Source organism: Oncorhynchus gorbuscha, linkage group LG15 (genome assembly GCF_021184085.1).
Source record: "Oncorhynchus gorbuscha isolate QuinsamMale2020 ecotype Even-year linkage group LG15, OgorEven_v1.0, whole genome shotgun sequence".
In the NCBI taxonomy this organism is placed as follows: domain Eukaryota; kingdom Metazoa; phylum Chordata; class Actinopteri; order Salmoniformes; family Salmonidae; genus Oncorhynchus; species Oncorhynchus gorbuscha.
Genome location: NC_060187.1, coordinates 10,519,283 through 10,546,452, shown reverse-complemented (window position 1 = coordinate 10,546,452; position 27,170 = coordinate 10,519,283). Strand labels below are relative to the sequence as shown.

General features: G+C 45.3%; 1 protein-coding gene across 2 annotated transcripts in view; it reads left to right on the top strand.

The window, feature by feature from the left end:
* crb1 (crumbs cell polarity complex component 1) overlaps window positions 1-11,077 on the top strand; it is an 86,286-nt gene extending 75,209 nt beyond the window's left edge. For both annotated transcript variants that reach the window (XM_046300102.1, XM_046300103.1), the window contains one exon: window positions 9,449-11,077. In XM_046300102.1, the coding sequence (XP_046156058.1) occupies window positions 9,449-9,667 (219 nt within the window). In that variant the 3' untranslated portion in view covers window positions 9,668-11,077. The remainder of the gene's footprint in view (window positions 1-9,448) is intronic.
* The last annotated feature ends 16,093 nt before the right edge of the window (window positions 11,078-27,170 follow it).

The window sequence follows — 27,170 nt, the reverse complement described above, 5'->3', positions numbered from 1 at the left end:
CCAAACGTGAACGCCAGGTAGCCTAGTGGTTAGAGTGTTGGGATAGTAACTGAATGGTTGCTGGATAGAATCCCCGAGCTAACAAGGTAAAAACTATTATTCTGCCCCTGAGCAAGGCAGTTAACCCACTGTTCCCCGGACGCCGAAGACGTGGATGTCGATTTAAGGCAGCACCCTGCTCCTCTCTGGTTCAGAGGTGTTGGGTTGAATGAGGAAGACCCGTTTCAGTTGAAGGCATTCAGTTGTACAACTGACCTTTCCCTGCTATTCGCTGCTCTGAGTCTGGCACATGATGATCATCACATAAAAAGATCCTTCTTCGAAAATATTTGGTCAACAGAAATAAGGAAATCATTTCTGAAAACTTCATAAAATTCTCCATCTACCTATAGAGATGTCATTATGAAAATACTAAGCTGTAGACCACAAATCGTTTATTTTATATACAACCAAAAATGCACATAAAAGTTCACTGCTAGACAAGTCAAAACAATTTCGCTGGCTTAAACGAGCAATAAAATTGAATTATTTTGCTTTCGGTTCCATTTGGGTTGTATACAGACCAGAACCAATTTTGATCCGATTTTCTCTCAGCTCGAACAAGTTTTGGAAAACGGATCCAATTCGGCTTCATATTGAAATTCTGGGGCCCGAGGAGTGCTCTTATTTAAAAGCCTCCTCGCCCACCCAGAGAGACAATGAGGTTAATCCATTTCTTTTTCCATTAGATCCTAAGATACCAACTCAAAGACCGCTAGTGGTGGCACGCACACACACACACACACACACACACACACACACACACACACACACACACACACACACACACACACACACACACACACACACACACACACACACACACACACACACACACACACACACACACACACCAAATTCAACAACTTCAACATTCTCCTCAGATCTGGCATCTTCCACAATATTTGGAACCAAGGTCTAATTACCCCAATAATTACAGCGGAATCTGTGTCAACAGTCATTTCGTAAAAATCCTCTGCAATATCAGACAGCAGACTCCAACATTTCCTCAGTGAAAACAATGTCAAATGTTCTTACCAAAATACCATACGACAGACCACATTTTTTATACATTTGCAAAAATGTCTAACAACCTTTTTTCGGTTTGTCATCGTGGGTATTGTGATTTCATTATGGGGTATGGTGTGTAGATTCCTGGGGATTTTTTTTATGTAATCAATTTTAGAATAAGGCTGTAATGTAACAAAATGTGGAAAAAGTCAAGGGGTCTGAATACTTTCCTAAGGCACTGTACACACCCTGCACACACTAATTGACAAACGATAATAAGTGTGTGGTCAATAAATACACAGATTTCTTCCCTGGGGGTTGGGGGGAGGGAGGGGTGAGACAGGGATTCAGCTTGAGCACCACCCTCTTCAGAATTTATATAAATTATTTGGCAAGGGCACTAGAACAGTCTGCAAAACCCGACCTCAATAATCTAAATTAAAATGTCTTACTGTTTGCTGTTGATCTGGTTGTTCTGTCCCCAACCAAGGAGGACCTACAGCAGCACCTAGATATTCTGCACAGATTCTGTCCCCAACCAAGGAGGACCTACAGCAGCACCTAGATATTCTGCACAGATTCTGTCCCCAACCAAGGAGGACCTACAGCAGCACCTAGATATTCTGCACAGATTCTGTCCCCAACCAAGGAGGACCTACAGCAGCACCTAGATATTCTGCACAGATTCTGTCCCCAACCAAGGAGGACCTACAGCAGCACCTAGATATTCTGCACAGATTCTGTCCCCAACCAAGGAGGACCTACAGCAGCACCTAGATATTCTGCACAGATTCTGTCCCCAACCAAGGAGGACCTACAGCAGCACCTAGATATTCTGCACAGATTCTGTCCCCAACCAAGGAGGACCTACAGCAGCACCTAGATATTCTGCACAGATTCTGTCCCCAACCAAGGAGGACCTACAGCAGCACCTAGATATTCTGCACAGATTCTGTCCCCAACCAAGGAGGACCTACAGCAGCACCTAGATATTCTGCACAGATTCTGTCCCCAACCAAGGAGGACCTACAGCAGCACCTAGAACTTCTGCACATATTCTGTCCCCAACCAAGGAGGACCTACAGCAGCACCTAGAACTTCTGCACAGATTCTGTCAGACTTGGGCCCTGACAGAGAATCTCAGTAATTCAAAACAAACATAAATTCTATCTATTGGCCTAGGACATCAAATAATTATACCTACCTCGTCCTAAACATCAGCACCACAGGTAACTTCCACAAGGCTGAGACAAGACAAGAAGGGCCTTCTATGCCATCAAAAGGAACATTAAATTCGACATACCAATTAGGATCTGGCAAAAAATACTTGAATCAGTTATAGAACCCATTGCCCTCTATGGTTGTGAGGTCTGGGGTCCCTCCCCAACCAAGAGTTCACAAATTGGGACAAAAACCCGACCTCATGCAGAATTCACCAAAAATGTCATCAGAGTGCAATGCAAACCCCTAAATAATCCATGCAGAGCAGAATTAGGACTATATCCACAGGTTATCAACTTCCAGAAAAGAGAAGTGGTTCTGGGGCTCTGGTCACAAATACAAACAGACCCACAGAGCCCCAGGACAGCAACACAATTAGACCCAACCAAATTATGAGAAAACTAAAGGAGAACTACTTGACACATTGGAAAGAATCAACCAAAAAACAAAGCAAATTGTAATGCTACCTTTCCCTAAACAGAAAGGCGTGAGTGACCCAAAAGGAAGAAAAGCCTTGAATAAGGATAGACTCAGTGAGCACTGCCTTGCTATTGAAAGAGGCCGCCGCGGACAGACCTCGTTCTCATGAGAAGACAGGCTATGTGCTCACTGCCCACAAAACGAGGTGGAAACTGAGCTGCACTTCCTGTCCTCCTGCCAAATGTATGACCACATTAGAGACACATATTTCCCTCAGATTACACAAACATGCAAAGAATTTGAACACAAATGACATTTTGACAAACCTCCGTAACTGTTAAGAGAAATATGGAAGTGGGCCAATAGCAGCAGCAAAATGTGTGACTCGCTGCCAGAAGAAAAGGTCAACCAGTGGATGAGAAACACCAATGTAACCTACATTTATTTGTCATTCGTACATTTGACTATTGTCACAACACATAGCATTATGTAACATTTTAAATGTCATACTACATTTTTTAACCACTAATAATATAACATTAAAACATTGTTATTCTTTTGAAACTTTTTTTGTGTAATGTTTACTGTTAATATCTGAGGTTTTCTTTGTTTTGTTTAATTCGATTTGTTTGTTTTTGTTGTATTGTTTATTTTACGTGCTTTGGCACACACACACACACACACACACACACACACACACACACACACACACACACACACACACACACACACACACACACACACACACACACACACACACACACACACACACACACACTTGCTATAGAAACTGCTAAGAGTGTAGACTGGTTAGAGAGACCTGTCTGGCTGTGGAGTTCTTAGGGTACTCTGACACTCAACCCTTCCATTCTGACAGACAAACAACCAATAACCCTTTAAAAAGGGCATTCGTCTAGCTTTATTTCAGGGTTTCCTGGTGCTATGACTCTTTTCAGGAGTGTTTTTCTGTGACATCACAAGGGCATGTTGCTCACTCTTTTTCCTGTGTGAGGTGACAGTTGACTTGGTTTAACTGCTCAAATCTCCCAACAGCACCTCATCTTGGCTCCAATATGACACATGTAAGGTCATTCTGACAGCAGTGGCTTAGTAAGATGGAACATACAGAACTTCACTTAGTCAAAATCATCAGATATACAACATCCAATGTGCTGTGAATCACTATGTCAAAAACAGTGATGATTTTACTTCCTTAATCGGTCCTTGTTGTTTGAGCAGCCCTGGCAACAGTTGTATGTGATGTGTGTTTGGATTGTTGGCACGGTGTACGTGTTTCTCCGTGTCTGAGCTGAGTTGTGACACCACCCTGCGTTTGTGTGATTCTCCTCAGACGGAGCTCCATGTGGCTCGCACAGAGCAGCGGTGTGTTGGCATGACGATAATCCTGTTACCGGTGCTGGTGTTAGCCATGAGCGGCGCCAGATAGGGGGGGGGGGTGTTCACACATAAGAGACTCCAGTCTCCAGTGCAGCCTGGTCCTGTCCAGCCTCGTCCAATCCCTGATCCTCGTCTGATCCCAACTCTACTGCCTAGGGGACAGATCCACCATGACGCACGCACAGCGCTTGGAACCAGAGCGCCTTGTGTAACATATCCAGAAGAGAGACTGTGTGTGTGTGTGTGTGTGTGTGTGTGTGTGTGTGTGTGTGTGTGTGTGTGTGTGTGTGTGTGTGTGTGTGTGTGTGTGTGTGTGTGTGTGTGTGTGTGTGTGTGTGTGTGTGTGTGTGTGTGTGTGTGTGTGTGTGTGTGTGTGTGTGTGTGTGTGTGTGTGTAATGAAGAGAGAGATTAGACAGAGTTAGTGTTTTTCTTCCCTCTGGTCTGACCAGTTTGTTAATGATGCTGTCTATGTACTTTAGCACCTATTTATTGATGTTCATGTGTTTCCTGCTTCGCAGTTTGTAGTGTACTTATACTGACCCCTGTCTCCCCTCCTCTTCCTCCTACCTCTACCCCTGTCTCCCCTCCTCTTCCTCCTACCTCTACCCCTGTCTCCCCTCCTCTTCCTCCTACCTCTACCCCTGTCTCCCCTCCTCTTCCTCCCACCTCTACCCGTCTCCCCTCCTCTTCCTCCTACCTCTACCCCTGTCTCCCCTCCTCTTCCTCCTACCTCTACCCCTGTCTCCCCTCCTCTTCCTCCTACCTCTACCCCTGTCTCCCCTCCTCTTCCTCCTACCTCTACCCCTGTCTCCCCTCCTCTTCCTCCTACCTCTACCCCTGTCTCCCCTCCTCTTCCTCCTACCTCTACCCCTGTCTCCCCTCCTCTTCCTCCTACCTCTACCCCTGTCTCCCCTCCTCTTCCTCCTACCTCTACCCCTGTCTCCCCTCCTCTTCCTCCTACCTCTACCCCTGTCTCCCCTCCTCTTCCTCCTACCTCTACCCCTGTCTCCCTCCTCTTCCTCCTACCTCTACCCCTGTCTCCCCTCCCCTCTTCCTCCTACCTCTACCCCTGTCTCCCCTCCTCTTCCTCCTACCTCTACCCCTGTCTCCCCTCCTCTTCCTCCTACCTCTACCCCTGTCTCCCCTCCTCTTCCTCCTACCTCTACCCCTGTCTCCCCTCCTCTTCCTCCTACCTCTACCCCTGTCTCCCCTCCTCTTCCTCCTACCTCTACCCCTGTCTCCCCTCCTCTTCCTCCTACCTCTACCCCTGTCTCCCCTCCTCTTCCTCCTACCTCTACCCCTGTCTCCCCTCCTCTTCCTCCTACCTCTACCCCTGTCTCCCCTCCTCTTCCTCCTACCTCTACCCCTGTCTCCCCTCCTCTTCCTCCTACCTCTACCCCTGTCTCCCCTCCTCTTCCTCCTACCTCTACCCGTCTCCCCTCCTCTTCCTCCTACCTCTACCCCTGTCTCCCCTCCTCTTCCTCCTACCTCTACCCCTGTCTCCCCTCCTCTTCCTCCTACCTCTACCCCTGTCTCCCCTCCTCTTCCTCCTACCTCTACCCCTGTCTCCCCTCCTCTTCCTCCTACCTCTACCCCTGTCTCCCCTCCTCTTCCTCCTACCTCTACCCGTCTCCCCTCCTCTTCCTCCTACCTCTACCCCTGTCTCCCCTCCTCTTCCTCCTACCTCTACCCCTGTCTCCCCTCCTCTTCCTCCTACCTCTACCCCTGTCTTCCCTCCTCTTCCTCCTACCTCTACCCCTGTCTCCCCTCCTCTTCCTCCCACCTCTACCCCTGTCCTCCTCTTCCGCCCACCTCTAACCCTGTCCTCTTCCGCCCACCTCTAACCCTGTCCTCTTCCTCCCACCCCCATCTCCCCTCCTCCTCCTCCCACCTCTACCCCTGTCCTCCTCCTCCTCCCACCTCCACCCCTGTCCTCCTCCTCCTCCCACCTCCACCCCTGTCCTCCTCCTACCTCTACCCCTGCCCTCCTCCTCCTCCCACCTCCACCCCATCTCCCCTCCTCCTCTTCCTCCCACCTCCACCCCATCTCCCCTCCTGCTCTTCCTCCCACCTCCACCCCTGTCCTCCTCTTCCTCCTACCTCTACCCCTGTCCTCCTCCTCCTCCCACCTCCACCCCATCTCCTCTCCTCCTCTTCCTCCCACCTCCACCCCTGTCCTCCTCTTCCGCCCACCTCTAACCCTGTCCTCTTCCGCTCACCTCTAACCCTGTCCTCTTCCTCCCACCCCCATCTCCCCCTCCTCCTCCTCCCACCTCAACCCCTGTCCTCCTCCTCCTCCCACCTCCACCCCTGTCCTCCTCCTCCTCCTACCTCTACCCCTGTCCTCCTCCTCCTCCCACCTCCACCCCTGTCCTCCTCCTACCTCTACCCCTGTCCTCCTCCTCCTCCCACCTCCACCCCATCTCCCCTCCTCCTCTTCCTCCCACCTCCACCCCTGTCCTCCTCTTCCTCCTACCTCTACCCCTGTCCTCCTCCTCCTCCCACCTCCACCCCTGTCCTCCTCCTCCTCCCACCTCCACCCCTGTCCTCCTCCCCCTCCTACCTCTACCCCTGTCCTCCTCCTCCTCCCACCTCCACCCCTGTCCTCCTCCTACCTCTACCCCTGTCCTCCTCCTCCTCCCACCTCCACCCCATCTCCCCTCCTGCTCTTCCTCCCACCTCCACCCCTGTCCTCCTCTTCCTCCCACCTCCACCCCATCTCCTCTCCTCCTCTTCCTCCCACCTCCACCCCTGTCCTCCTCTTCCGCCCACCTCTAACCCTGTCCTCTTCCGCTCACCTCTAACCCTGTCCTCTTCCTCCCACCCCCATCTCCCCTCCTCCTCCTCCCACCTCAACCCCTGTCCTCCTCCTCCTCCCACCTCCACCCCTGTCCTCCTCCTCCTCCTACCTCTAACCCTGTCCTCCTCCTCCTCCCACCTCCACCCCTGTCCTCCTCCTACCTCTACCCCTGTCCTCCTCCCACCTCCACCCCATCTCCCCTCCTCCTCTACCTCCCACCTCCACCCCTGTCCTCCTCTTCCTCCTACCTCTACCCCTGTCCTCCTCCCACCTCCACCCCATCTCCCCTCCTCCTCTTCCTCCCACCTCCACCCCTGTCCTCCTCTTCCTCCTACCTCTACCCCTGTCCTCCTCCTCCTCCCACCTCCACCCCATCTCCCCTCCTCCTCTTCCTCCCACCTCCACCCCTGTCCTCTTCCGCCCACCTCCACCCCTGTCCTCCTCCTCCTCCTACCTCTAACCCTGTCCTCCTCCTCCTCCCACCTCCACCCCTGTCCTCCTCCTACCTCTACCCCTGTCCTCCTCCCACCTCCACCCCATCTCCCCTCCTCCTCTTCCTCCCACCTCCACCCCTGTCCTCCTCTTCCTCCTACCTCTACCCCTGTCCTCCTCCTCCTCCCACCTCCACCCCATCTCCTCCTCTTCCTCCCACCTCCCCCCCTGTCCTCTTCCGCCCACCTCTAACCCTGTCCTCTTCCGCCCACCTCTAACCCTGTCCTCTTCCTCCCACCTCTACCCCTGTCCTCCTCCTCCTCCCACCTCTAACCCTGTCCTCTTCCTCCTCCTCTTCCTCCCACCTCTAACCATGCCCCCATCTTCCTCCCACCTCTACCCCTGTCCTCATCTTCCTCCCACCTCTACCCCTGTCCTCCTCTTCCTCCCACCTCTACCCTTGTCTTCCTCTTCCTCTACCCTTGTCTTCCTCTTCCTCCCACCACTGTCATCCCCCTCTTCCTCCCACCACTGTCCTCCTCCTCTTCCTCCCACCTCCACCACTGTCCTCCTCTTCCTCCCACCTCCACCCCTGTCCTCCTCCTCCTCCCACCTCCCCCCTGTCCTCCTCCCCTCCTACCTCTACCCCTGTCCTCCTCCTCCTCCCACCTCCACCCCTGTCCTCCTCCTACCTCTACCCCTGTCCTCCTCCTCCTCCCACCTCCACCCCATCTCCCCTCCTGCTCTTCCTCCCACCTCCACCCCTGTCCTCCTCTTCCTCCCACCTCCACCCCATCTCCTCTCCTCCTCTTCCTCCCACCTCCACCCCTGTCCTCCTCTTCCGCCCACCTCTAACCCTGTCCTCTTCCGCTCACCTCTAACCCTGTCCTCTTCCTCCCACCCCCATCTCCCCTCCTCCTCCTCCCACCTCAACCCCTGTCCTCCTCCTCCTCCCACCTCCACCCCTGTCCTCCTCCTCCTCCTACCTCTAACCCTGTCCTCCTCCTCCTCCCACCTCCACCCCTGTCCTCCTCCTACCTCTACCCCTGTCCTCCTCCCACCTCCACCCCATCTCCCCTCCTCCTCTACCTCCCACCTCCACCCCTGTCCTCCTCTTCCTCCTACCTCTACCCTGTCCTCCTCCCACCTCCACCCCATCTCCCCTCCTCCTCTTCCTCCCACCTCCACCCCTGTCCTCCTCTTCCTCCTACCTCTACCCCTGTCCTCCTCCTCCTCCCACCTCCACCCCATCTCCCCTCCTCCTCTTCCTCCCACCTCCACCCCTGTCCTCTTCCGCCCACCTCCACCCCTGTCCTCCTCCTCCTCCTACCTCTAACCCTGTCCTCCTCCTCCTCCCACCTCCACCCCTGTCCTCCTCCTACCTCTACCCCTGTCCTCCTCCCACCTCCACCCCATCTCCCCTCCTCCTCTTCCTCCCACCTCCACCCCTGTCCTCCTCTTCCTCCTACCTCTACCCCTGTCCTCCTCCTCCTCCCACCTCCACCCCATCTCCCCTCCTCTTCCTCCCACCTCCACCCCTGTCCTCTTCCGCCCACCTCTAACCCTGTCCTCTTCCGCCCACCTCTAACCCTGTCCTCTTCCGCCCACCTCTACCCCTGTCCTCCTCCTCCTCCCACCTCTAACCCTGTCCTCTTCCTCCTCCTCTTCCTCCCACCTCTAACCATGCCCCCATCTTCCTCCCACCTCTACCCCTGTCCTCATCTTCCTCCCACCTCTACCCCTGTCCTCCTCTTCCTCCCACCTCTACCCTTGTCTTCCTCTTCCTCTACCCTTGTCTTCCTCTTCCTCCCACCACTGTCATCCCCCTCTTCCTCCCACCACTGTCCTCCTCCTCTTCCTCCCACCTCCACCACTGTCCTCCTCTTCCTCCCACCTCCACCCCTGTCCTCTTCCTCCCACCTCCACCCCTGTCCTCCTCCACTTCCTCCCACCTCCACCCCTGTCCTCCTCTTCCTCCCACCTCCACTAATGTCCTCCCCCTCCTCCTCTTCCTCCCACCTCCACTAATGTCCTCCCCTCCTCCTCTTCCTCCCACCTCCACCCCTGTCCTCCCCCATTCTCCCCTTCTGCCCTCCTCCTCTTCCTCACCCCTTCTCCCCCTCCAGTTGACCTCTGAAGGGCTGACCACTGACCTATTGCTGTCGGTCAGTCTGGTGTCAGTGGTGCTGCTACTGGCCCTGGTCAGTACCTCTGTGGGTCTGGTGGTGGCTCTGAACCGTAGGGCCACCCATGGCACCTACAGCCCCAGCCGACAGGAGAAGGAGGGATCCCGCGTAGAAATGTGGAACATATCCCAGCCGCCGCCCGTGGAGAGACTCATATAAAACATGGCCCAGTTTCAATCCCACCACTCACCACTGTCCCAACACTGTTCCATGGAGACATAACTCACTGGCCTGGGCCCAGTTCCAAACCCACCACTGACCCAACACAGGCTGAATCTCAAACCGAACACTTGGCCCTTGAGCCCTTTATCAAGTGATCCAGCCACACTGACTGTCCTGGGCCCAGTTCCAAACCCACCACTGACCCAACACAGGCTGAATCTCAAACCGAACACTTGGCCCTTGAGCCCTTTATCAAGTGATCCAGCCACACTGACTGTCCTGGGCCCAGTTCCAAACCCACTACTCAACACGATGGAGAGACTCATAGAGACTTTATCCCAATATCATCGCTGGGGTATTATAATACTATATGCCATTTAGCAGACACTTTTATCCACGTTTTACATATGTGTGGTCCCGGGAACCGAACCCACTATCCTGGTGTTGCAAGCACCATGATCTACCAACTGAGATATAGAGTTCCTTCCTGACCTGATCTTAAAGCCTGGTCTCATAGACTAGATGTAACATAGTAAAGGTAAATCCAGAATACTGAAATTAGTATGATGTGTTACGTTTTGTATGGTTACATAAGGCAAAAAGGAAAGTACAGTGGTTGGTCTGGGTGGATGTATAACGCCAATGTCTAGCAACTCTAATGTTTTGTGTTTGAATCATGGCGGGCAGATTTAGAAATGTAGCCACTACTTACTACTTTTTAGCTACTTTGCAACTACTTAAGCATATTAGCTTCCCCCTTAACCCATTGACCTAACTCCTAACCTTATCCTCTAGCCTAACTAACCTCGCTACTGTTAGCATTAGCCACATAGCTAACGTTAGCCACAACTAATTGGAATTCGTAACATATCATATGTTTTCAAAATCGTAACATATTGTACGAAATGTATGATGGACATCCATAAATGAATACATACCATACGAAACGTAACAATCGTACTAGTTGGGAGTATTCGGGATTTATTATGTTACGTTTATCCCTGAGTCCAAGATGGATCTTATCGAGGAACACTTGGGATTTCTACTGTTTTTGCCTCAGCCGCAAATACAAATACCTCACCTTTCATTTGGTCCTCAAAACACTTGAATGTTGTAGTGAAATGGGAGCTCCAGAGGACCGCTCTGCACTAGATGAGGATATGCATAGATGGACAGAGAAGGCTTCCAGTCTTGCCACTAGATATAGAAGTATTCTGCTTTACTTAAGCATATAAGAACACAGTGGTCTGAAAAGAGCCCAATTGCCATACTTGAGTAAAAGTAAAGATGGCTTCATAGAAAACGACTCAGGTGAAAGTCACCCAGTAAAATACTACTTGAGTAGAAGTCTAAAAGTTTTATGTTTAAATATACTTAAGTATCAAAAGTAAATGGAATTGCTAAAATATACTTAAGTATCAAAAGTAATAGTATAAATAATTTCAAATTGCTTATATTAATCGAACCAGATGGCACCATTCTTGTTTTTTAAATTGATGGATAGCCAGGGGCACATTCCAACACTCAGACATCATTTACCTATAGCCAGGGGCACATTCCAACACTCAGACATCATTTACCTATAGCCAGGGGCACATTCCAACACTCAGACATCATTTACCTATAGCCAGGGGCACATTCCAACACTCAGACATCATTTACCTATAGCCAGGGGCACATTCCAACACTCAGACATCATTTACCTATAGCCAGGGGCACATTCCAACACTCAGACATCATTTACCTATAGCCAGGGGCACCACTCCAACACTCAGACATCATTTACCTATAGCCAGGGGCACATTCCAACACTCAGACATCATTTACCTATAGCCAGGGGCACATTCCAACACTCAGACATCATTTACAAAGGATGCATGTCTGTTTAGTGAGTCCACCCGATCAGAGGCAGTAGGGATGACCAGGGATGTTCTCTGTTTAGTGAGTCCTCCAGATCAGAGGCAGTAGGGACGACCAGGCATGTTCTCTGTTTAGTGAGTCCTCCAGATCAGAAGCAGTAGGGATGACCAGGGATGTTCTCTGTTTAGTGAGTCCTCCAGATCAGAGGCAGTAGGGATGACCAGGCATGTTCTCTGTTTAGTGAGTCCTCCAGATCAGAGGCAGTAGGGACGACCAGGCATGTTCTCTGTTTAGTGAGTCCTCCAGATCAGAGGCAGTAGGGATGACCAGGTATGTTCTCTGTTTAGTGAGTCCTCCAGATCAGAGGCAGTAGGGATGACCAGGCATGTTCTCTGTTTAGTGAGTCCTCCAGATCAGAGGCAGTAGGGACGACCAGGCATGTTCTCTGTTTAGTGAGTCCACCAGATCAGAGGCAGTAGGGATGACCAGGCATGTTCTCTGTTTAGTGAGTCCACCAGATCAGAGGCAGTAGGGATGACCAGGGATGTTCTCTGTTTAGTGAGTCCTCCAGATCAGAGGCAGTAGGGATGACCAGGGATGTTCTCTGTTTAGTGAGTCCACCAGATCAGAGGCAGTAGGGATGACCAGGGATGTTCTCTGTTTAGTGAGTCCTCCAGATCAGAGGCAGTAGGGATGACCAGGTATGTTCTCTGTTTAGTGAGTCCTCCAGATCAGAGGCAGTAGGGATGACCAGGGATGTTCTCTGTTTAGTGAGTCCTCCAGATCAGAGGCAGTAGGGATGACCAGGCATGTTCTCTGTTTAGTGAGTCCTCCAGATCAGAGGCAGTAGGGATGACCAGGGATGTTCTCTGTTTAGTGAGTCCTCCAGATCAGAGGCAGTAGGGATAACCAGAGATGTTCTCTGTTTAGTGAGTCCTCCAGATCAGAGGCAGTAGGGATGACCAAGGATGTTCTCTGTTTAGTGAGTCCTCCAGATCAGAGGCAGTAGGGATAACCAGGGATGTTCTCTGTTTAGTGAGTCCTCCAGATCAGAGGCAGTAGGGATGACCAGGGATGTTGTCTGTTTAGTGAGTCCTCCAGATCAGAGGCTGTAGGGATGACCAGGGATGTTGTCTGTTTAGTCAGTCCACCAGATCAGAGGCAGTAGGGATAACCAGGGATGTTCTCTTGATAAGTGTGCGAATTTGACCATTTTCCTGTCCTGCTAAGCTATCTAGCTCAGTACTTTTGGGTTTCAGGGAGTAAAAAGTACATCATTTTCTTTAGGAATGTAGTGAAGTAAAAGTATAAGTTGTCAAAAATAAAGTACAGATACTCCCAAAACAAACTATTGAAGTAGTACTTTAAAGTATTTTTTATTTAAGTAGTATACACCACTGAAAACACACAAAAGCAATCAAAGGCTGCGATTGAATCCGAGCTTGCGTTGTCCGCTATGCACCTTTTAAAGACAATGTTGGCCCGTTCGTGGTGCATTCTTGGTAGACGCTGCATATGTCTGCTCAATCGGAAACGACCATTACATGGCGCATAGCCGACAAAGCGCAATCGGAATGAATCCTGGACAAAGTTTCAAAAGATGTTGTTTGTATATATTGTCACATTACTTTTTGTATCTATACAGCTTTCCATTATGTTCCGTTGATTGTGTATATACTGTATGAAGACAGATCCAGTTGTGTATATGAACTTGTGATGATTTGTGTGGTAATTTATTCTTCTGTCCATTTGGGAACCTGGTGACTAGCTGAAGAAGTCGGTGAAGCTCGGGGGGGGGGGGGGGGGGGTAGCAGTGTGTATATTATCTCTGTTATGGAAAAGACTCTGGCGAGTCAGACAGCCGGTGAACCATTTGTTCGTCACGTGTCCAGCGAGGCGAAGCCTTCATCCTTCGTGTTTTTAGCCCACAGCCTCAAAAGTACCTCCAAGTTACCAGAACATCATCAGTAATGTGAAAATGTAGAGTTTGGTTTTTAAGGTCCTCAACATTACTCATTTTTTGTTGAAAACCAATTTGTGATCAATTTGTACTTCTGCAGTCAACTGTATTGTATATCATATGTTCATATTGCTGTATGTCCAAAGGTCTGTGTTACAACAAAACAAACGTCCCATTGTCAATTATGTCTAATAAAGTGTAATCAGATGTCCTGTAGATGTATCCTAATGTAGCCTAGAGTCTAATGAGTGTATTAGGGAGGCGGGACTACGGTTGGTTTTGAATGTGACTGCATTCCAACCGGTTGGGTATCTCCTATATGGCAATAAAGACCCCATTAGATCTTTATGTAACTCACTCTCTTATAATAATGACACTCATTTCACTGGTAGGTTTCAATTCAATAAATCTTTGTCCATGAAATGTGTTTCATTGCGCTATTCATTATAAGGCATACTGAGAATGCAGTACCATTTCTAGCCACAGGATGGCAGAGTGTCTCCATGTTGAAACTATCCCATTGACATTGTCAGATGTTTTGGGCAACTGTTGAGGCACCACTGAAGAGAAGTGAGGCAGATGCCTATTCACTGCACCACTGCTGCTGGTGGTGTACCACCATGTCACCTGCTATCACAGGCCAGATATAGGCACGCCTACAGTCAGTGGGATGCTGCCTCATCGTCACCGTTGGTCAAATAGCTACTCGGTCTTCTAGTGTACGTGTGTCCGTCTTAGCTGCTGTGTTTTGGGCTCTCTGGCAGTGTGTGTGTGGTGTTTGTGTTTATCTGATAGACTCCTAATGAGGACAGCCCAGAGCAAAGAACCTTGCCCTGCAGCCGGACACACACACACTCCCTGTGTGTTGTCATATCAACACACATATTGCATGTCATGGCTTTGTCTAGCAGGATGTACCACACCACACAATACCTCACATCACAACACCACACCACACAGTACCACACAATACCTCACAATAACACACCACACAATACCTTACAATACCACACTACACAATACAACACCTCACAATACCACACCATACATCAACACACAAAACCACACCTCACAATACCACACCGCACAATACCTCACAATACCACACCTCACAATACAACACCTCACAATACCACACCGCACAATACCTCACAATACCACACCTCACAATACAACACCTCACAATACCACACCTCACAATACAACACTACACAATACAACACCACACAATACAACACCACACAATACCACACCATACAATACAGCACAATACAATACCACATCACACCTCACAATACAATACCACACCTCACAATACAATACCACACCTCACAATACATCACCACACCTCACAATACCACATCACACCTCACAATACAATACCACACCTCACAATACATCACCACACCTCACAATACAATACCACACCTCACAATACAACACTGCACAATACAACACCACACCACACAATACCAAACCACACAATACCACACAATACCACACCTCACAATACAGCACAATACATCACCACACCTCACAATACCACATCACACCTCACAATACAATACAATACCACACCATACATCACCACACCTCACAATACAGCACAATACAATACCACACCTCACAATACCACATCACACCTCACAATACAATACAATACCACACCATACATCACCACACCTCACAATACAATACCACACCTCACAATACATCACCACACCTCACAATACAATACCACACCTCAAAATACAATACCACACCTCACAATACAATACCACACCTCACAATACAATACCACACCTCACAATACAATACCACACCTCACAATACAATACCACACCTCACAATACAACACCTCACAATACCACACCTCACAATACAATACCACATCACACCTCACAATACAATACCACACCTCACAATACAATACCACACCTCACAATACAATACCACACCTCACAATACAATACCACACCTCTCAATATAATACCACACCTCACAATACAACACTACAACACCACACCACACAATACCAAACCACACAATACCACACCTCACAATACAATACCACACCTCACAATACAATACCACACCTCACAATACAACACTACACAATACAACACCACACCACACAATACCAAAAACATCACCACACCTCACAATACAGCACAATACAGCACAATACAATACCACATCACACCTTACAATACAATACCACACCTCACAATACAATACCACACCTCACAATACAATACCACACCTCTCAATATAATACCACACCACACAATACCACACCTCACAATACAATACCTCACAATACCACACCTCACAATACAACACCTCACAATACAACACCTCACAATACCACACCTCACAATACAACACTACAACACCACACCACACAATACCAAACCACACAATACCACACCTCACAATACAATACCACACCTCACAATACAATACCACACCTCTCAATATAATACCACACCACACAATACAATACCTCACAATACAATACCTCACAATACCACACCTCACAATAACACCTCACAATACCACACCACACAATGCAGTACCACACCTCACAATACAGTACCACACCTCACAATACAGTACCACACCACACAATACCTCACAATACCACACCTCACAATAGAATACCACACCACACAATAAAATACCACACCTCACAATACAATACCACACCACACAATACCACACCTCACAATACAATACCACACCTCTCAATACCATACCACACCACACAATACAACACTTCACACTACAATACCACATCACACCTCACAATACAATACCACACCTCTCAATAACACACCTCACAATACAATACCACACCTCACAACACCACACCTCACAATACAATACCACACCTCTCAATACAGTACCACACCTCACAATACAGTACCACACCTCACAATACAATACCACACCTCACAATACAACACAATACAATACCACACCTCAAAATACAGTACCAAACCTCACAATACAATACCACATCCCACAATACAATACCACATCCCACAATACAATACCACACCACCTCACCTCACAATACAATACCACACCATACCTCACATATATCACAATATCACACCTCACAATACAGTACCACACCACACAATTCCTCAGATACACCTCTTAAACCTGGAGAAATGCGGCCTAGGATACAGAGATAGGAATGACACTCGTAGAGACACACACAGTTGGGTTATTATAGATTGGAATGACGGTGAGATGACATAGCTGGAGAGCTGAAGATGGGAACCATGAGCAGCGTGTCGTATCCCTCTGTCTCCCTCCGTCCCTCCCTCCATCTCCGACCCACCCTCCCCTCTCCCTCTCTCTCCCTCCGTCTCCGACCCTCTCTCCCTCCATCACTCTCCGTCTCCCTCCGTCTTTCTTCACCTCTCTTCTCTGTAGGGGCTGAGTAAAAGCGTAGCCAATTAAAATAGCAGGTTGATGGATACGCTGAAGAAAGACATAACTCCATAACACCCTCTCTCTCCACAGTGACAGAACTGGTCCTAGACACTCTCTCTCCCCACAGTGACAGAACTGGTCCTAGACACTCTCTCTCTCCAGTGACAGAACTGGTCCTAGAAACTCTCTCTCTCCACAGTGACAGAACTGGTCCTAGACACTCTCTCTCCCCACAGTGACAGAACTGGTCCTAGACACTCTCTCTCTCCACAGTGACAGAACTGGTCCTAGACACTCTCTCTCCCCACAGTGACAGAACTGGTCCTAGACACTCTCTCTCTCCACAGTGACAGAACTGGTCCTAGACACTCTCTCTCCCCACAGTGACAGAACTGGTCCTAGACACTCTCTCTCCCCACAGTGACAGAACTGGTCCTAGAAACTCTCTCTCTCCACAGTGACAGAACTGGTCATAGACACTCTCTCTCTCCACAGTGACAGAACTGGTCCTAGATACTCTCTCTCCCCACAGTGACAGAACTGGTCCTAGACACTCTCTCTCCCCATATTGACAGAACTGGTCCTAGACACTCTCTCTCTCCACAGTGACAGAACTGGTCCTAGACACTCTCTCTCCCCACAGTGACAGAACTGGTCCTAGACACTCTCTCTCCCCACAGTGACAGAACTGGTCCTAGACACACTCTCTCTCCACAGTGACAGAACTGGTCCTAGACACTCTCTCTCCCCACAGTGACAGAGCTGGTCCTAGATACTCTCTCTCCCCACAGTGACAGAACTGGTCCATGACACTCTCCCCACAGTGACAGAACTGGTCCTAGATACTCTCTCTCTCCACAGTGACAGAACTGGTCCTAGATACTCTCTCTCCCCACAGTGACAGAACTGGTCCTAGATACTCTCTCTCTCCACAGTGACAGAACTGGTCCTAGATACTCTCTCTCCCCACAGTGACAGAGCTGGTCCTAGATACTCTCTCTCCCCACAGTGACAGAGCTGGTCCTAGATACTCTCTCTCTCCACAGTGACAGAACTGGTCCTAGATACTCTCTCTTTCCACAGTGACAGAGCTGGTCCTAGATACTCTCTCTCTCCACAGTGACAGAACTGGTCCTAGATACTCTCTCTCTCCACAGTGACAGAACTGGTCCTAGATACTCTCTCTCTCCACAGTGACAGAGCTGGTCCTAGATACTCTCTCTCTCCACAGTGACAGAACTGGTCCTAGATACTCTCTCTCTCCACAGTGACAGAACTGGTCCATGATACTCTCTCTCTCCGCAGTGACAGAACTGGTCCTAGACACTCTCTCTCCCCATATTGACAAACTGTTACAGTATCAAAAATGTATAACAAGTGTAGATGAATACTAGGGCTGTCACAGTTAACCAGTTAACTCATGCTAACCTTCTGTCATTTTAGTGCCCACGTTTTTGTGTTTTTGTGTTTTTGTGTGTGTGTGTTTTTGTGTGTGTTTTTGTGTGTGTGTGTGTTTGTGTGTGTGTGTGTGTGTGTGTGTGTGTGTGTGTGTGTGTGTGTGTGTGTGTGTGTGTGTGTGTGTGTGTGTGTGTGTGTGTGTTTTATTCCTGACGCAGTGTGAGAAATACATACATTGTTTTATGTGTACATACAGAGACGCTCAGCCATGTGTCTCTCTTCCTCCGCAGTTCTATCATTCTACCCTTCTCTTCCTGTCCTCTCTTTGTGACCCGACAGCAGGTCTGGTAGAGAGAAACCTCCCTGGAGATACTGCCTTCCACTGGCAGGTCTGGTCCAACACAAACACACACACACACGGATGGACGGATACCCACGCACACGCACACACACACACACACACACACACACACACACACACACACACACACACACACACACACACACACACACACACACTGGATGGACGGATACCCACGGACACGCACACACACACACACACACACACACACACACACACACACACTGGATGGACGGATACCCACGGACACGCACACACATGCACACACATTCTCCCTCCCTTCCTGTCGACACAGGGAGCTGCCAGTCATTCCAACAAGCAGCAGTTCTTCTCTCCTGTGGTGATACATTCTGTACCCCTCATTTACTGCTACATGGACCACAACAACAATACACTGCTACACAACTGACCATACTGAGGTTGGAAAAAGGCATCGGATGACTTATATGAGTTCACATATTAGTTGGGCCTGGATTCCATCCTTACTGCGGAAATGTGATTATAGTGCGACAGAAATTTAAAGGCAATGTTCTCGCGTTTTGCATTAACAGTAAACACTAAATTGGAATTTACCTTTAAATTCAATTTAACATAAAATGGTTGAATTAACGTTGCTTCAATACAATTTGTCAACATTCTATGACGTGGAATCTATTGTATTATCTATTATCTATTGTATTATCTATTATCTATTGAAATATCTATTATCTATTGTATTATCTATTATCTATTGAAATATCTATTATATATTGTATTATCTATTATCTATTGTATTATCTATTATCTATTGTAATATATATTATCTATTGTAATATCTAATCTATTGTATTATCTATTATATTATCTATGATCTATTGTATTATCTATTATCTATTGTATTATCTATTATCTATTGTATTATCTATTATCTATTGTAATATATATTATCTATTGTATTATCTATTATCTATTGTAATATATATTATCGATTGTAATATATATTATCTATTGTATTATCTATTATCTATTGTAATATCTATTATCTATTGTATTATCTATTATCTATTGTAATATCTATTATCTATTGTATTATCTATTATCTATTGTATTATCTATTATCTATTTTATTATATATTATCTATTGTATTATCTATTATATATTGTAATATCTAGTATCTATTGTATTATCTATTGTATTATCTATTATCTATTGTATTATCTATTGTAATATATATTATCTATTGTATTATCTATTATCTATTGTATTATCTATTATCTATTGTATTATCTATTATATATTGTATTATCTAGTATCTATTGTATTATCTATTATCTATTGTATTATCTATTATCTATTGTAATATCTATTATCTATTGTATTATCTATTATCTATTTTATTATATATTATCTATTGTATTATCTATTATATATTGTAATATCTAGTATCTATTGTATTATCTATTGTATTATCTATTATATATTGTATTATCTAGTATCTATTGTATTATCTATTATCTATTTTATTATCTATTATCTATTGTAATATCTATTATCTATTGTATTATCTATTATCTATTTTATTATATATTATCTATTGTATTATCTATTATATATTGTAATATCTAGTATCTATTGTATTATCTATTGTATTATCTATTATCTATTGTATTATCTATTATCTATTGTAATATATATTATCTATTGTATTATCTATTATCTATTTTATTATCTATTATCTATTGTATTATCTATTATATATTGTATTATCTAGTATCTATTGTATTATCTATTGTATTATCTATTATCTATTGTATTATCTATTATCTATTGTATTATCTATTATCTATTGTATTTTTTTTTAATCTATTGTATTTGAAAACAGTAATCAAAAAGTAAACGGTTGTTTTGAGGGTGAAATTTCAACCACAGGATTATATCATTGTAACCAATGTTCAACATAGACAAACCTTGTGCATAATATATTGAATTTGTACCTTTGAAACAACATCAGATCTTCAACATTATGTCCACGATCAGAAAACATTTTTTTTTAGGCTGGGCAGCACCTACTGGAGAATTGATCTATCTACACCGATTACTTTAGTCTCCCATCCAGGGTTTTAACGCTGCCCAGTTTAGCTTTGATATGTGTCACTGCCTACTACCAATGTCCTGTCGTGAGAAGGATTATTGAGAGATATCTTAATAACTAAATATATTCACTGTCGCTAACAAAGACATTCCAAAGGGAAGGTTTTAACAGAGCAAAGTAAATGTAACCATACTTTATAAGTCATATATCATCAATTATACTATTTAGGACTATATAGCATTTGCGAAGTCATCAACAGCTATTGTTTAAATTCAACCCAGGATTCAGTTCTAGGATTTCAAGCTTTGGTCTATTTAAAATGTAATCTTCAAGTTATTCATTACTACATTGGATTCACGTCTCCATCTCAGAGACGTATTTACATTGTGATTTGATTTATATTCTTTAACTCATATTTTTGGTTGAGATGGAAACCTGAATCGGACTCATCGATTATTAATTTGTAGAGAAACTGGAATTAAAGCCAGACGATACAGAAGATACATCTCCTTTAAATGTTGATAATGGTTGCAATGACAACCAAACACAATTCATATATCCAGTTTGTCTAATTCATTTGTTGGATTCATGTCTCCATCTCAACCAAATAAAATCTAAGTTAAAGAATAAGACTAAATCAAATGAAAGGTAAATGAAGTGCATTTAAAGCTAGATTAGATTCGATTTCTTTAACTTAGATTTTATATATAAACATACATATATAAATTGTAAACTTGTATACAAACTGGAATTGGTTGACAACCAGACACAATTCAGTCACTTTTGCAATACAGTAAATATAATTTGTTAATTTGTGGACAAGTTAATAGACTATGTTGTATCTACATCTCTAACTAACCCAACAGTAAAATAATAGTAGTAAGCCAGTGGCTCAGATAAAACTGTCCTGCGTTGTCAACCAAACACAATTCAATGTTACTTTTCTAATACACTAAATAGCCTAAAGTTAAGGCTATTTACCACCTAAATGTAACTGTATTTATTCAACCTAAAAATGAGTACCATATCCGTTGCCTCGCTTCTTTCATAACATCTCTACTGTATATAGCCTCTCTACTGTATATAACATCTCTACTGTATATAGCCTCTCTACTGTATATAGCCTCTCTACTGTATATAACCTCTCTACTGTATATAGCCTCTCTACTGTATATAGCCTCTCTACTGTATATAGCCTCTCTACTGTATATAACCTCTCTACTGTATATAGCCTCTCTACTGTATATAGCCTCTCTACTGTATATAACATCTCTACTGTATATAGCCTCTCTACTGTATATAGCCTCTCTACTGTATATAGCTTCTCTACTGTATATAGCCTCTCTACTGTATATAGCCTCTCTACTGTATATAACATCTCTACTGTATATAACCTCTCTACTGTATATAACCTCTCTACTGTATATAGCCTCTCTACTGTATATAGCCTCTACTGTATATAGCCTCTCTACTGTATATAGCCTCTCTACTGTATATAACATCTCTACTGTATATAACATCTCTACTGTATATAGCCTCTACTGTATATAGCCTCTCTACTGTATATAGCCTCTCTACTGTATATAACCTCTCTACTGTATATAGCCTCTCTACTGTATATAGCCTCTCTACTGTATATAGCCTCTCTACTGTATATAACATCTCTACTGTATATAGCCTCTCTACTGTATATAGCCTCTCTACTGTATATAACCTCTCTACTGTATATAGCCTCTCTACTGTATATAACATCTCTACTGTATATAACATCTCTACTGTATATAACATCTCTACTGTATATAACCTCTCTACTGTATATAACCTCTACTGTATATAGCCTCTCTACTGTATATAACATCTCTACTGTATATAGCCTCTCTACTGTATATAGCCTCTCTACAGTATATAGCCTCTCTACTGTATATAACACCTCTACTGTATATAACCTCTCTACTGTATATAACCTCTCTACTGTATATAGCCTCTCTACTGTATATAACATCTCTACTGTATATATCCTCTCTACTGTATATAGCCTCTCTACTGTATATATCCTTTTCTACTGTATATAACATCTCTACTGTATATAACATCTCTACTGTATATATCCTCTCTACTGTATATAACATCTCTACTGTATATAACATCTCTACTGTATATAGCCTCTCTACTGTATATAGCCTCTCTACTGTATATATCCTCTCTACTGTATATAACATCTCTACTGTATATAACATCTGTACTGTATATAACATCTCTACTGTATATAACCTCTCTACTGTATATAACCTCTCTACTGTATATAGCCTCTCTACTGTATATAACATCTCTACTGTATATATCCTCTCTACTGTATATAGCCTCTCTACTGTATATATCCTCTCTACTGTATATAACATCTCTACTGTATATAACATCTCTACTGTATATATCCTCTCTACTGTATATAACATCTCTACTGTATATAACATCTCTACTGTATATAGCCTCTCTACTGTATATAGCCTCTCTACTGTATATATCCTCTCTACTGTATATAACATCTCTACTGTATATAACATCTGTACTGTATATAACATCTCTACTGTATATAACCTCTCTACTGTATATAACCTCTCTACTGTATATAGCCTCTCTACTGTATATAACATCTCTACTGTATATAACATCTCTACTGTATATAACATCTCTACTGTATATAACCTCTCTACTGTATATAGCCTCTCTACTGTATATAACCTCTCTACTGTATATAGCCTCTACAGTATATAGCCTCTCTACAGTATATAGCCTCTCTACTGTATATAACCTCTCTACTGTATATAACCTCTCTACTGTATATAACCTCTCTACTGTATATAGCCTCTCTACTGTATATATCCTCTCTACTGTATATAGCCTCTCTACTGTATATATCCTCTCTACTGTATATAACATCTCTCCTGTATATAACATCTCTCCTGTATATATCCTCTCTACTGTATATAACAGCTCTACTGTATATAGCCTCTCTACTGTATATAGCCTCTCTACTGTATATATCCTCTCTACTGTATATAACATCTCTACTGTATATAACATCTCTACTGTATATCTCTACTGTATATAGCCTCTCTACTGTATATAGCCTCTCTACTGTATATAACCTCTCTACTGTATATATCCTCTCTACTGTATATAACATCTCTACTGTATATAGCCTCTCTACTGTATATAGCCTCTCTACTGTATATAGCCTCTCTACTGTATATAGCCTCTCTACTGTATATAGCCTCTCTACTGTATATAGCCTCTACTGTATATAGCCTCTCTACTGTATATAGCCTCTCTACTGTATATAGCCTCTCTACTGTATATAGCCTCTACTCTATATAGCCTCTCTACTGTATATAGCCTCTCTACTGTATATAGCCTCTCTACTGTATATAGCCTCTCTACTGTATATAGCCTCTACTGTATATAGCCTCTCTACTCTATATAGCCTCTCTACTCTATATAGCCTCTCTACTGTATATAGCCTCTACTCTATATAGCCTCTACTGTATATAGCCTCTCTACTGTATATAGCCTCTCTACTGTATATAGCCTCTCTACTGTATATAGCCTCTCTACTGTATATAGCCTCTCTACTGTATATAGCCTCTCTACTGTATATAGCCTCTCTACTGTATATAGCCTCTCTACTGTATATAGCCTCTACTGTATATAGCCTCTCTACTGTATATAGCCTCTCTACTGTATATAGCCTCTCTACTGTATATAACCTCTACTGTATATAGCCTCTACTGTATATAGCCTCTCTACTGTATATAGCCTCTCCTGTATATAGCCTTTCTACTGTATATAGCCTCTCTACTGTATATAGCCTCTCTACTGTATATAGCCTCTACTGTATATAGCCTCTACTGTATATAGCCTCTACTGTATATAGCCTCTACTGTATATAGCCTCTCTATTGTATATAGCCTCTCTACTGTATATAGCCTCTCTAATGTATATAGCCTCTCTACTGTATATAGCCTCTCTACCGTATATAGCCTCTCTACTGTATATAGCCTCTCTACTGTATATAGCCTCTCTAATGTATATAGCCTCTCTACCGTATATAGCCTCTCTACTGTATATAGCCTCTCTACTGTATATAGCCTCTCTACTGTATATAGCCTCTCTAATGTATATAGCCTCTCTACTGTATATAGCCTGTATATCTACCGTATATAGCCTCTCTACTGTATATAGCCTCTCTACTGTATATAGCCTCTCTAATGTATATAGCCTCTCTACCGTATATAGCCTCTCTACCGTATATAGCCTCTCTACTGTATATAGCCTCTCTACTGTATATAGCCTCTACTGTATATAGCCTCTACTGTATATAGCCTCTCTACTGTATATAGCCTCTCTACCGTATATAGCCTCTCTATTGTATATAGCCTCTCTACTGTATATAGCCTCTCTACTGTATATAGCCTCTCTACTGTATATAGCCTCGCTACTGTATATAGCCTCTCTACTGTATATAGCCTCTCTACTGTATATAGCCTCTCTACTGTATATAGCCTCTCTACTGTATATAGCCTCTACTGTTTTTCACTGTCTTTTTACTGTTGTTTTATTTCTTTACCTACCTATTGTTGACCTAATACATTTTTTGCACTATTGGTTAGAGCCTGTAAGTAAGCATTTCATTGTAAGGTTGTATTCAGCACACGTGACAAATAAACTTTGATTTGATTTTGAAGTTAGCCTACCTTAACTATAAATGTATTCTTATGTAATCATAGAAAGCGTGCATGTTCAAAATAGGAGAGCTTCACAATTGCTCTAATAATCTGTCAGGAATCTTAAACAGTATTGAGGATTTCGCACGTACTTTTACTTTCGCATGTACTTTTAATGTAATCCCAACTGAAATCCAGGTCATTTGGTTGTGCTAATTGATGAAACACAGACAGTGATAACACATTCAGGGCTCTATTTTAACAAACCTAGCACAATGGTAAATCTAAGTGCAGTCCGTAGCGCTATATTGCAATTGTCGGCACTTGCTGGTGTCGGCGCGAAAGGGCTGGGTTTTTATCAATTAACACATTGTGGGTGTGTCAAGGCTTGGCACTTCCCTGGCCAATCAGAACGTGCTCCATTGGGTGTGTCAAGGCTTGGCACTTCCCTGGCCAATCAGAACGTGCTCTATGGCTGAATATGTGTAACGGCGTTCGTCTGTTGAAGGAAGAGAGTCGGACCGAAATGCAGCGTGTTTGTTACTCATGATCTTTAATGAAGAAAACGAAACGATACATGAAATAACTAAATACAAAACAACAAACGGAACGTGAAACCTATTACAGCCTATCTGGTGAAACTACACAAAGACAGGAACAATCACCCACGAATACAAAGCGAAACTCAGGCTGCCTAAATACGGTTCCCAATCAGAGACAACGAGAATCACCTGACTGATTGAGAATCGCCTCAGGCAGCCAAGCCTATACAACACCCCTAATCAGCCGCGATCCCAAATACTACAAACCCCAATACGAAAAACAACATATAAACCCATGTCACACCCTGGCCTACCCAAACATATAACAAAAACACAAAATACAATGACCAAGGCGTGACAGAACCCCCCCCCTAAGGTGCGGACTCCCGGACGCACCTCAAAAGCATAGGGAGGGTCCGGGTGGGCGTCTGTCCATGGTGGCGGTTCCGGCTCGGGACGTGGACCCCACTCCATTAATGTCCTTGTTCCTCCCCTTCGCGTCCTGGGATAATCCACCCTCTCCGCCGACCATGGCCTAATAGTCCTCATCCAGATCCCCACATAACTGAGGGGCAGCTCGGGACAGAGGGGCAGCTCGAGACAGAGGGGCAGTTCGGGACAGAGGGGCAGCTCAGGACAGATGGGCAACTCAGGACAGATGCAGCCCGGGACTGAGGGGCAGCCCTGGACTGAGGGGCAGCCCGGGACTGAGGGGCAGCCCGGGACTGAGGGGAAGCCCAGTACTGAGGGGATGCCCAGTACTGAGAGGAAGCCCAGTACTGAGAGGAAGACCAGTACTGAGAGGAAGCCCAGTACTGAGATGAAGCTCAGGCAGGTAGTAGGCTCCGGTAAATCCTGGCTGGCTGGCGGAACTGGAAGATTCAGGTTGACAAGCAGATCTGGAAGATTCTGGTTGTCTGGCAGATCTGGAAGAGACTGGTTGTCTGGCGGCGCTGGGCTGACTGGCGGCACTGGCGGCGCTGGGCAGACTGGCGGCACTGGGCAGACTGGCGGCGCTGGGCAGACTGGGAGCACTGGGCAGACTGGGAGCACTGGCGGCGCTGGGCAGACTGGGAGCACTGGCGGCGCTGGGCAGACTGGGAGCACTGGCGGCGCTGGGCAGACTGGGAGCACTGGCG